At 28.7% G+C, this 13,950-nt stretch overlaps 2 protein-coding genes across 2 annotated transcripts in view; one reads left to right on the top strand and one right to left on the bottom strand.

Annotated features, from left to right (window-relative positions):
* The window catches only part of LOC129233442 (collagen alpha-2(IV) chain-like), a 148,589-nt gene extending 144,620 nt beyond the window's left edge, over positions 1-3,969 (bottom strand). The window contains exons 1-2 of the mRNA XM_054867471.1: positions 3,628-3,969; positions 3,014-3,065 (exon numbers count right to left, since the gene is read on the bottom strand). Of these exons, the coding sequence (XP_054723446.1) occupies positions 3,014-3,065; positions 3,628-3,728 (153 nt within the window). The 5' untranslated portion in view covers positions 3,729-3,969. The remainder of the gene's footprint in view (positions 1-3,013; positions 3,066-3,627) is intronic.
* Positions 3,970-5,166: 1,197 nt separating this feature from the next.
* The window catches only part of LOC129216967 (collagen alpha-2(IV) chain-like), a 242,234-nt gene continuing 233,450 nt past the window's right edge, over positions 5,167-13,950 (top strand). The window contains exon 1 of the mRNA XM_054851193.1: positions 5,167-5,604. Coding sequence (XP_054707168.1) covers positions 5,509-5,604 — 96 coding nt within the window. The 5' untranslated portion in view covers positions 5,167-5,508. The remainder of the gene's footprint in view (positions 5,605-13,950) is intronic.

Raw genomic sequence — 13,950 nt, 5'->3', positions numbered from 1 at the left:
TATACAGTAATTTTCAGAACAAATTTCCAATTTGTTTATCTTGAAAAAAGTAAGTTATCTTAATGTCCCCCCCCCAATCCCTAACCTTATTTTTGGAGGACACTTCCGTCATTGAAAATTCCTGAGATGTTTAGGGGCAATTGTTCCAATGCTTTTTCTCAATAACTCGAAAAACATTTTGGTTCAATGAATCCTCATAAAAGCATCATGGTACAATTCAGAACTATAAATTTCAATCTTTAATTTTATGAAAGTCCTCAATGTTAAATCGTCCTTTTAGACAGTGTATAAGAGCCGCTTGTGGGGGAATTCGAGAGGGGTCTTTCCTCTTCTCCGAGAAGGGGCAATGAGGGGGGTTTGAATTCAAGTCGGGGTCAGGGTCGGAAGAGAAAGTTCACTTTGCTACTACCACATGCATTGTAGGAACGCGCTTCGCTACTTCACTGCTAATTTTGCCGTAACTTAGCCTACTTCATTCACAGTATTTGTCCCGTAAAATGCCCTCCCCTCCCCCTACTTCACTTTCCTTTTCGCCCCCATTTTCTCTCTCTCTCTCTCTCTCTCACTCTTTCGAAATTGTTGAGTTTTGGTTTCTATCAAGGCCGTAGTTAGAAAATATTTTCGGGGATGGTCCATTAATATTTTAATTTTTAAAAATTTTCTGCCAGTTTTTTAACGTTATCTTTTAATTGTATGACGTGACTTATCGTATAAACTTACAGAATTTACGATATTCGAAGAAGACGTACAACGTCATGTACGTCATGTTAAAATTATTAAGTCTTATTCTATATAATGTTGTCGAATGCTTTTATCATATTTTTGAAAAGTCACTTTTCCATTTTAGTGACATGAACATCCATGAGAGCGATCTTTTTTTTTTTTTTAAAAAAGAAGATTGAATAGAAATTTGACAATTACTGAACAAACATTAAAAGGCGAAGGGGGTAAAGGCACACAGTCGATCTTTTAATCATAAATAAATACGTACACGAATATTTCAGGAAGAGGGGGGGGGGTGGTAATCCCTAAAATCCCTCTCTGGCTAAGGCTTTGGTTTCTATTGTCAACACTCGAGCAAGTAAGATGAGTCAGGGTGGAGAACGGCGAAAAAACATGTAATCCGTGTTATTACTTTGAAGCTTCATCTGATACAGCGGCAACTAATTTCGAGTAGGTCACAAAGAAAGCTGTAGTCTGATGTAATGTAGTAGATAAAAGCGGAATGGTGATAGATGATGTTATGCAATGGACGTGCAAAAACTCACGGAAGGCTAAAAAAATGACTTCCAGCGAGTAAATGAAATTCTATAAATTACTTATAAAACGATCATCAGTCACGTTTGAAACATCTCTTTCTTACAGTTGTTAAAAAAGTAATAATAAAAAAACTTTAAAAATCAGATTTTAATATTGTAAGCCAATACATAAGAATGCAGTAAGTACAACTAGAGTAATACGTGATTTAATATTTATGATAGTAACATGTAAATACTTTTATTTTATTCTCAAGAGTTAAAAGAAAAAATGAAAGTCTGGTTACGGTTACGTGTTAAATCTAATTCTTATTAATTTTAACTGGCGATTAATAATAGAAACAAAATGGCAAAATAGACACTTATTGAAAATCGCCCGTGGTTATTATTACTAATCACTGGTTGTTATCAATACTAACCAATTACTCACATTTACCGTAACATACAGAAAAAATATTTTTTCAAATTACATAAATTAAATTAAAAAATAAATAAATAAATAAAAATGAAAGACAAGATAACCTGAGACTTATTTTGTAGATGTTATCGATAATTCTAAATAGCAGCGTTTTGATTGAGAATTTGAAAATAAATCGCACAATATTATTGCACAATATACGCACAATTGAATCAGAATCTGAAAGTATCTTAAATTGCTGTTCCTAATAACAATGTTAATATATACTTTTCGGAAAAAAATCTAATTGTACAAACTCAATTATTTTATAAACTTGAATAAATTTGAATGCATAAATTGTTTTATTCAGAGGACCATCGACTTTTCCGCATTATAAATAACAAGTTGAGTTGATGTATCTACCCGAATTGAAAAAAAAAAAGTATTTATAAAAGTATTTCTCATAACTATCTTATACTTGCACTTGCACTAAATGCGTATGAATTATAACCAAACTACTATTTGTTGTTTGATAAATGCATTTACCAGTGGCGTCACTACGGAGGGAGGGAGCGGTCCGCCCCGGGTGTCACCCGTCTGGGGGGTGACACACTAAGTAAAATTGCAAGTTTTTGAAAAATATCAAGCAAAAATGCATTTTTAAGACTACTAATTTGAAACTTTTCGGGAGGAGGGGGATAAACCCCCAGGACTTCCATTATGACACAAATGTAGTTGTTTCTGAAAATTGCATGAATTTCATGTTTACATAAAGTTTTGTTTTTCTTTTGGGTCTTTAGGGGGGGGGGACACCACAAATTACCGCCCGGGTGTCACCCATGCTAGGTACGTCACTGCTTTTACAATTCAAATTCGCCAATTTTCCAAGGTAAAACTGGAAAAAAAAAAAAAAAAAAAAAAAAAAAAAAAAACCTCTAATGCAATGATTTGACTAGAAATTGAAATATAATAGTTTTATTAATTTGAGTAAATATCGGACAGCAAACTTAGTCGCAAGTTTAATACTACGCAAAAATTCAAAACAAAAATAAACAAGCTTTTAGAAAATTAAAAACATAATTTTCTTAATTTAGAGTGAATAAACCGTTCTTGTTGAGTAGAATGATAACTGCACTCGTGATTCTCCTCTCTCTTTTTTCCTTCCATCATTCGGAGCATCTCTATAAACAGAGTTCTTTCATCCTCACAGGGTTGCCATAGAGATTAAACTACCAGGCTAGAATAACCGATGAAAAAGAGAGCGGAGCAATGCGGGCAAGCGGTAAATAAGTATAACATTTATACATAGCCCATGGAGGTATACAAAACATAAAATAATAAAATTAAAAAAAAAACTTACTGCTTCTGTACATTTCGTTATTACTAGTAATGATAGACAGAGCAGCCAAAACCTGCAAAATGTAAAAGAAAAACTTTTTAGGCTTTACTTGTTGAGTTTAAAGTACATATTTTAAATAGTGGGTATGAAGGAAGATTTTGTTTTCGCAATAAATTCTGAATATTTTTTTAATGTGATTTTTTTAAATTCAAAAATTTAACAGAAAAAGTCTAATGCGAACTGTTCAAAAGAAAACAAAATTTATCTTTATCTTGGCATTCGACCAAAAAAATAAACTTATGCAATTTTTTTAAAAATATATATATATATTTTTTGAATTCTAAATCTGAAATTTTTTTTAAAATGTTTCCATTTTCTCAACCGGGGGCTTAGGAAAAACTAATCATAGCAACCAATTAGTTGGTTTGAACCGAACTGATTAATAAAATATTATATCTTATTTTCATCACGTGAGAATTTTATAAGAATAATCGATGTTTTAAAGCAGTAATAATAGTAACCGGACTAAAACAAATCATTCTATTTCAGTAAGCAAAAACAAATAAATAAATAAATAAAAGTTAAATAAAATAATTTAAAAAATCACCTGTCAATGAATATTAAAAGAGCCTTACCTCCACCTTTGCAAGGGGAGAGAAATCACAGTCCTATTTACTTTCTTCGGCTTCTCACTAGAACTCGCGCCGGAACCTATCCGGCTGTTCACCGCTAGCATGACTTACGTGCTCCCTCTGACAAGCACCATCAGGGACGGATCCCGGTTCAGGCCCCGTGTTTCAGTCCTTCCCTGACCTCTGCGAACTGTCCCGGACGGCGGTCACCGTCTAAGGTCCAGGGAAGCGAGAGCAGTGATTTTTGACACGATTTTTTAGGCGCGGTCTGCGCTTTGGCCAAGTACAGAAGCCAGAGCTCGCATACTTTTCCCTCGGCCAGCTCTCTCCTCTCTCCGGCGGAACACGTTGCCTCCCGGGTAGGCGGGAGCGAAGTGACGTCACTGACTCACATCGAATAGGTGGAGCTAGTGGAGTCGCTTTTTGCTCTTCCGAATCTGCTATCAAAGTGAAGAAGTAGATCGAAGTGTCATCAATGGCACAGTTATAGAAATTTTCGTTTTGGAAAATTTTCACGTGCCTCTATTTTTGTAAATTGAATTTTAGATTGGCCGTAGGGGTTTTGACATTTTTTTTCTCTTTACCTTCTGAATGACAGTATGGCATTTATTACAATCTATAATCTATTATCTATAATTTATCGATAGTTTTTAATTAATCCATTAAGCGTTTTACACTTTCGAAGCCGGAAAATGCCTCAAGTAATTTAGAGAAGCAACTTTTTGCGCTAAGTATTTTCAATAAAGAGCATCATGGAAAATGGAAATTATATATATATATATATATATATATATATATATATATATATATATATATATATATATATATATATATATATATATATATATATATATATATATATATATATATATATATAACAATGGATTTGATTACATTCTTTGAAAAAAAAAATCTGGCAATATCTGTAATGACAATATGTATCATGCATATCACATTTTAAAATGTGAATGAAAAGCATTATAAACAAAAAGAAAAAAAAAAAAAAAGAAAAGTTTTTTGCTACAGTAGCATTCTTTAAATAATGGGTGTTTTTTTTAAACGACATTTTTTTTAAAGCTGAATTTTTTTTCCAAAAAAGAATGTCAGTTGATTTTTAATTATTTCAAAATAGTTTTTTTTTTAAACCTCAGAAAGAGATTAATACAAGGAATTACACCAAGCATTAAAAAAGTTTACTTATCAAAAATAAAATAAAATTTTTTAAAATTAAATTTACAAGTAACAAAAATATTAAAAGAACATAATTATCATTTTTCCTGCAAGTTAATCAAAACTGAATCTCATTTTTTCAATTACAATTATTATAATTGTAATTTTGATATCCTTTCAATATTTCCTTTTTCCAATCGCTCCCAAATGAAGTATCCGCTTTTCCCTGCGTAAAGAATGTAAACAAAGTATCAGATGTTAGCTTAAACTTCTGCCATTGGAAGAGAAAACGTCAGTCAACTTCTTCCAAGCTCCTCCCACCGCTTCCATTTCGAACATCTCGGCGCTGAAGAAGGTTGATCGTCTGCGGGATCCTTCAACGAGGAACACTGTTGCCTCGTCGCCTCTACATGGCAACGATAATTTTCTACATCTAGCACACATTCCATATTTTTCCCCCGTAACTAGTTAAGGAATTATAAATGTATCTACATTCCAGGAAGTTTCTTATGGTGGACGACCGAAAGTAAACAGAAATCCTACCAGAACCTAAACTGGTTTCTGCCATGAATTGTTGTGTCTGCTAAAATGGAATTGTGGAATGCCAACGCCGGCTGACAGCAAGCGTGTGAATGGTGCATAGTATGATTCAACATTTGAACAGGGGGAAAAAATCGGATATTGTTTTCCTAGAACTACAACTGTGGTACCACGATGAAAATTGCATCATTTTCCTACGGTGGAAATTGTGAGCGATATTTGCTGGTCGTCTGCTTCTTACTGGCCTTAATTAATTTCGTTAATTCAGCGGTAAGTAAAAAATGCTTTTTATTAAAATTTAATTAGCTTTTAAATTGATGTCGCTGTGAGGTTTTTTTTTCTGTTCGTGCAAAAATAGTTTCAAGCTTCAAGATCGAGCTTGAAGATGAAAAATACCAAAGAGAACTTCTCTTTTTCTTCACCGGGAACGGAGAAACTAAGCGATAAGTAGAAACAGCTGTAGTTCGTTAGCGCTTCGGATACGGTTGAAATTACTCTGATATTTTTAATTGTTTTTATACAAGGGTGAATTATTACGCATTGATTAAGAATTAACTTGTTTGTTTCTTTTTTTTTATGTTTGATGTAAAATATTTCTTCAAATTTTACTTTCTTGTTTTAATACACTTAGGTTTCTTTGCTGACAAAAATGAAAAAAAAAAAAAAAAAATTAACTAGACAATTTTTAAGAGGCATGAATCTTTTTTCCATATCAAATTAATTTTCCCTCTAAATGTAATTGAAAACAAAACATGCAGTAGAATGAAATGAGGCGGGGGGAGAATCATTTCATTCTTCACTTTTATTTCAAAAGATTTTTCTCGTAATATTTAAAAATAAAAATAAAAATAAAAAACGTTGTAGTAAATTCAAAAATTAATAATATTTAACATTTTGTGTTCTAAGAAAAACTAAATACATTTACGCTAAAAAGGAAAAATGTAAAAGACAGTGTAAAAAAAAAAAAGCGAATTTGCGCAAAATTATAGACAGCTGCTTTGGGGTTATAACCTCACATCAACCAGTTTTGAAAATGATGTAAGATATCCGACAAAAGCATTTGTCGGATAAATGATATAAAATTAGCACAATGTAAACGAAAAATAATGTGAAAATAATCAAAAATAAAGCTACATTTTTACTTTATGAAGGGAAAAAAGAAATATCAGAATAATATGTAATGTACAATAATATAAAATAAATAAATAATGTAAAAATTGTTTAATGTAGTATCAAATTATATAATATTAGTAATGTAGTATCAAATTATATAATTATATTCATTTACTTAATTATATTTATTTTACATTATTACTCTAGCTTACATTTTTTATTTCAATATTACTTTTTTCTTTTCATTAAATTACACTGAAAGGAAAAAAAGCACCGAAATAAAAAAAATTATACTAGTGCAATAATGTAAAATAAATATAATGAAATAAATAATATGAAAACTAACCAAAATGAATGTAACTTTATTAAATAAAAAATAGTAATACCGAAAAAATAAATGTGGTAAACTTATATATTGAATTAAAATAAATAAAAATAAGTAAATCATGTAAAAAGAAGTCTAAAATAATATAAAATTACATGACTTTATGGGAGAAAAATAGTAATATCGAAATAATAGAAATGTTAACTAATATGATAATATAAAATAAATAAAAATAAGTAAATCATGTAAAAAGAAGTTTAAAATAATATAAAATTACAAGACTTTTTGAAAGAAGAAAAAAATAATATCGAAATAATAGAAATGTAAACTAATATAATAATAACTCAAAATAAATATAAGAAAATTAAAATGTATTTAAAAAAATATGAAATTATATAATTTCATGAAAGAAAATTTTTGTAATATCGAAATAATAAATATTGTGAATTAATACAATAATATGAAATAAATATAAGTAATGCAAAAAAAAAAGTCTAAAATAATATAGACTACACGATTTTATTGAAGGAATAAAAGAAAAAACTGAAAGGTAAACATTGCCTATTATATAACAATATGAAAAAAGTACGGATAAATAAATAATGTAAACTAAGTAGTTTGAAATACTATAAAATTTTATATATTTTTTAAAAAACAAAAACTGTAGTATCGAAAAAACAAACATTGTAAAATAATATAATAGTGTAAAAATATATACAAATAAACAACAAATATAAAAAAATAATATCACATGATATAAATTTTTTAACGGAAAAAAAGTAATGTCAATGGAATATCGGGGAAGTGTGACTCGTGAAGTTCATGAAAAGTTAATTTTTTTTCCTAAATGTTGCTAAAAATCTAGTGAAATTTTAGAAAATTATTTGCTAATTAAATCATGTTATTTAGTAAACCATTTTAATTAATCAAAATATCAGTTGGGATATGACCAACATTATGTTTATTAAAGTAAGACAAAACTTCTAACGTTGTTTTGTCTTACTTTACTGTTCAGCACAAAGGTATTTATTTATCTTATTATGTTTATTGTTTGGTAATAGTATAATGTAATAAAATATGTGCTGCATTATAATATTTTGCATTCTGTTTATAGACTATAGCATTGTTACGATATAATCAGCTGATTCTCCAATATCAATTGTAATGAGGTAGCTGAGCTAAGAATTCTATACATTTAAATTTCACTATGAAAGAAAAGTACTAAAATTGCAATGAGAAATGATTTTGAAAACAGACTATTTAACAACAATGAATATGAATACATTAACATTAACATCTAGTGATGAAACATTTAAAATATAATTAAATATCCAGAAATATAACTTTTACATAGTAAAACTGATTTCAAGTCAAAATAATTTAGGATTGCTGCACATGTTTTCAAAATAAAAGTAAAATAATTGGCAATATCGTCTTTACAAATTGCATAAAAAAAACTTAAGGTGAGATAACAAATTAAGTCGTTTAAGAACAAACCAAATTTAAGGAAATTGTTAAAACTAAAAGATAATTTTTAAGAAGTACCTACTCAATTGTAATGCTTGTAACTACCAAGACAAAAATATTTTCGTCCAACTATTCTTTTTGGCAAGTATTTGCAAAAATTTGCGAAGTTTATATCCACTTTTACGTTTTTGCAGTTAAAATTAGAGTATATTTACGAAATGTGGCTTAATTTTTAAAATAGTTATTATTTACAAAATTTAGTTCAATAATATTACAAACCTCAACTGATACTATTTGTAAGATTTTTTTTCAATTTAAAATTCATTAAAATAATAATAATAATAATAATAATAAAAATAAATGAATAAATGAATAAAAAATAAAATAAAACAAATCTCGCTATATGTTGGGTGATATTTTTTTTTATTTTACTATCTGTAAAAAAATTAAAATTTCCCTTCCATTAAAAGGTTTTCAAACTTTTTGAAATATGTATTTTTCAATGCTCATTCGTGAACTTACGTGCTCGAAGTTTAGTTTAGATATAATTTTAATTTACTTAAAATTATTATTAAAGTTATTTTAGTTATTTAGCGCAGAAAGTATAAACATATATGCATAAAGAAAGAGAGAGATAAAAAAAAACATTAAAAAAAAAAAAAAAGAATCAAAGCAGTATTGTCTTTGAAATTTTTAAAGCATCATTTATTTTCACTCTGATACTTGACTTAAATAAACTCTTCACCGAGTAGTTAATTTCATGAACAAGACTTTATTATTTACGGAATCAAGTTCTCACATACAAAAATTTTAAATACAAATCGGCTGATTCTAAATAATTTAGATCGCGGAATCTGAAATCGGAGTCTCTTATAACAATTTTCTTGGAATTTTTCATTTTTCAAACTGAGCTTCTTAACATTAACGTGCTAAAGTGAGTGGAAATGTATTCCGTGTAATAACCTGATCTTAAAAAAAAAAGCTTTTTCGCTATCATTACTTAAATACCCAGTGTCCCGTTTCTGAAGAGAGGAAAGACGAGAGACTAATTTGGGCTTTGAGCCAAGGAAACAAAGGACTGCATTCACTAGTCTTCAAAAACACTTTCTTTAAATGTTAGTTGGTGAAGTGAAGCACAGCCAATTAGAGCGGAAATGTTGTACGGTGCAGTAATATTTCATTAATGCAGTAATATTTCATAATATTGCAGCATATTCAGCAGTATATCACTTAGAAATTTGTTGCACAATGTAATGTACCGTTTGAGACTAGTAAATGTTTTTTAATTAATTATTTCCCTTGGCAAGTTAAGAGTGATTTTTTTACAAAAAAGTTTGAAGAAGCTGGAAGAAAATATTAACAACACGTTCCTTCCAAGAACTCTCTCCCGTATACCATTTCTAGCATCAGATAAATCTCTGTATCGGTTGGTTAAGGCTGTAAATGATTTTACAGCCTTAATACATTTTTATCAGTTGAAACTGATTTCTAAAAGTAAAATGCGTCTTTTTTATGGAAAAAGAAAATTACTACGCTTTATGTTTCAATCCAACAGTTAAAGAGTTAGGAATATTTTAATGGGACTAGAAGCATCATTAATAGGAACGTTTGAAATTCAAGACATTTTTTCTGGCACTAAAGCTTTCTAGAAACAAATTGCAAAAATCATTCTCCTTAATTTTATAATCATAAAACTAAAAAATACAAGAAAAATAGCATTTAAGTCAGAACAATTTTAAAGAATGAAAAAACTTAGCAGCTATTATATGAAAAAAAAAAGAAAACTTTGACAATTGTCAAACAAATATATGAATGAAATGAAAGAAAATACAATTTAATTTAATTTAAAAATAGATGAAAAATAAAGAGAAAAAAAGAAACCCACCTAAATAAATTATTTACCGCAGAAAAAAAATAGTTTGCAGCTCTTTCGTTTGGGGGCTGGGGCAGAAGCTTTACGACATCCGTAACTGTATATGGCTGCAAAAAACAATTCTGTTGAATAACATTGAAAGTTAATTGCTCAAGAAATCTCATTAAAACTTTATTTTTCAGTAAATTAATAAAAAGGCTTTTTTGTAAACTTCTTTTTGCTCAGAAATGTATTTTTAAATGCTGAATTTTTTTCTGAACAATGAAAAATGACTATAATTATCTTGAAAACTCACAAGATCAGAACATCTTCTATCTATATTTTAACGTAAAGCATTCTTTTTACGGCGTTCGTCAAAAAGAAACATAAGAACTCTTTGATCTTTCAAGGGTTGAAAATGAGTCATAAAAGATGTAGCCGAAATGCTTAAAAAAAGGTAAAAAAATAAAGAAATAACATGAAGCTTACGCACAAGTCGCCCACACGGAGAGTTACGTGCTCTCGATTATAATTATTTGACAGAGTGATGTCGTCCCGTTATTTTGATGGACTTAATTAAGAATGCTATGTTGTGTACAAGAGCATGTCCAAAATAAAATTTTTGTGTTCATGACTGGTAATGTTTTTTGGATGCTGTTATTTTTATTTATTTACTCATTTAGTTTTTGTTTTTCATGTGATTCATTCAAGAAACACATAAAAATAACGAAATGTTTTCATTTGCTAGTTGGTTGTTAATCAAAAGTTTTTTCATGCTTAAAGTTGAAAGAGAAAAATCTTTTTACTTCTAATATTGCGTCGAAACTCAAATTCGCACCAATTAACTTCAAATTTAGTTTTCATGCTTTTATTTTATTTATGTATTTAGCTGTATGATTCTAAAAGCAGTAACTGTTCACACACATTCAATTGCTTATCCAATCTATAAGCAAAAAACAAACAAGTAAATCAAAATAGTTTTTTTTTTTAATATTTTTTATCTCCAAAAACAAGGTCATGAAGATGATACTGTCATGATATATGACGTCATATTCTTCAATATTTTTATGACAACAAAAATGTGTAGTAATATTTTAAATAAGTTTCAATTGAACAAAAACATAGTTTTCATAAAAGAGGGTAATGTAAAATTGAAAAGATGTAAATATCTTTTTTAAAAGGTGTAATGATTCATTTAGTTAAATACAACTTGCTACAATACTTAATGTAAATTCAATAAGTATATTTATTAGTAGTTAAGTATATAAATTCAATAATAATATTTATCAAGAACAGGGTTGCATGTGTTAGTTTTTCAATGTATTTTAAACATACTTTCCAGTAAAAAATAAAAATAATTATGATGATAATAATAAAAATAAGTAATGTAATAAAATAATTGCTTGCCTTGAAACTAAGTTTTGTTTTCAGTAAAAATTTCACGAAATACAAAAACAAATCAATACAAGTCAATAAAATTATGGATATCATTTTGAAAGTAGTCTAATAAAATGACGAAATTGTATTCGGCTCTATGTGTCTGTTTGTTTGCATCCGCACTAGTTCACGAGGGAATTAAAAAACTCAAGCAAATATTTTTTTTGCCCGATCTTCATAAGTATACTTTAGTATCATGTTTATATATATATTTTTATTTGATTGATTTTTGTTTGATTTTGAGCAGTTCAAAAAATTAGTAAATAAATAAAGAAATAATAATAATAAAACAAAAAGACAGACAGAAAGAAAAAGAGTTGAGCCCTTTGATATACGAAAAATAATAATTAAATTCTATAGAATTTTGGACACTTTTGAGAAGCTAACCACAGACCTCGTACATATTTTCAGCACCCCGGAAGAAAACCACCAACTTAAGGTTTCGATTCAGTATCTTTTAATTTCTTTTATTTTCAATGTTGGTCTGACGCAGGATGATAATTAACAAAAGAATATAAATAATGGATCAAAATAACAAACGAGTTGGAAATATTCGCATTTAGGCGGGGATTTTTTTTTTTTTTGGTCAGCTTCAATGAAACATATTGTAATACATTTTTTTCTTGCTTAATCTTCAAGTGCATAAGACGGCTATCTTAAGAAAATTCAGAACAAAGTATCATATGAGCCGTGATAAAAATCAGACGGAAGATAACAATGTTGAAAGAATGTAGTAATAAAGCGTCTCGTAGCCGATAAGGATAAAATCGAGGCCTTTGCATGGAGCCTTTTTATGGGCAATGATTTTTGTAAATATTTAATGGAAAACTTAACCAAATAATAATTTTACAATAGAGTATGTGTCCACGTGTACTTAATATTTATGAATAATGAGCTTCAACTATTTGAAAGCTGAATTAAAAACGATGGTGAGATTTGTAGAACCAAATTTCTCAGCCAATGATGCAGGACCCATTGAAAGAAATACTTCCAGTGTGAATTATTTCTTGGGATTAAATTAGGTAAATTTTTGTTAGTAATTTTCAAACTTGTTTGAAAATATTATTGCAATAGATTTACCCGGACACCGGTTAGGGGGTACACTTCCACCTATTGGCTTTAAAATTGATTTATGTTAAGAAACTAAAATCTGTACCAAAATATAATAATATCATGTTTATGGCCATGATTTATGAATTTAATATTAATCTCATTTTAAAAATAAGTCTTAAAAGACATTTTCATTTGAACATACTGCCGTGCTAAGCACAAAAGTCGTTACTGCACTTTTTATCAAAATCGAGTAACGGTCACCGGGTGTTTTTGTCACATATTTCACCTAAATACTGTATTTTGTCATATGCCATTGGGAGATATTTTTTAAAAAAATCTAAAATAATTCCATATGAATCAAATACATGGAGCTGCAGATACGACTTTTACGCTTAGCACGGCAGAATACTGCATTCTTGATTGTCCATCAAACTTTTTTTCGATGAAGCCTTGGATCTTCTTTAGTTCTCTTATGCAGGCACATTGCAAGCGCTACTCAGTCTGTTGTCACTAATTGTAAAGATATATTCACAAATCTTTAGCACACTGCAATGTACTAAAGGACGTTCAATGGTACATAACTGAATTGAATCAAACTCTACTAATCTAATCTAAAATAATCAACAAAATTTAAAAACAAATTAAACGTAAATAAAAGCCTTCAAAACAACAATCTTCCTGAAAAATGAGTGCATTGAAATCCTGCATTCTACAATAAAGTCAATAAAATTACATTGATTTGTCTTGATTTTCAGCAATCCCATATCATACAGCTATTATTTTAAAGTATTTTACTTCAAATAAATATAACTTACATTTAAAATTGCACTAAATAAATAATTTAAACTTATAGCATCTATATATAAGAAATTCTTAGAGTAAAAGTGGAAAATATTGTTTTTAATAACAATCGAAAGTTATGTCTAATGGTTGCGATAGAAAAAACCGTCAATATTAATAAGTAAAAGGAATATTTCAGATAAATAACAAACAATGTTAAATTTAAATGGGGTGGTTTCCTTCAGTCAAAAGTACTACTTTTAGTCATTGAAATGGATAGAATGAGCAAATAAATAAATAAATAAATAAAAAAATAAACATGGAACCAGAAAATACTTTCATTTTCCCAACAGTTTTTTTTTAAATTAATTTTTTTAAATTTCCGATTTTTCAAACAAGGCGTGGTCTTGATGACATCACAAATGCTGCGTTTTGGCGCATCTTTCTATACGTTTCCACGTTATGATGATCAAGCAGCGAATTAAAATTGCGCTCTAAGCTTGCTATCAACCATATCGTTGCCAATGCACGTGAGTAAAGATATTTTATTCGGTGAATGGCAAAATTGAATGACATTTCATCATTTGTG

This window comes from Uloborus diversus, chromosome 1 (genome assembly GCF_026930045.1).
Source record: "Uloborus diversus isolate 005 chromosome 1, Udiv.v.3.1, whole genome shotgun sequence".
NCBI lineage: Eukaryota > Metazoa > Arthropoda > Arachnida > Araneae > Uloboridae > Uloborus > Uloborus diversus.
This window is presented reverse-complemented; position numbering and strand designations above follow the sequence as displayed.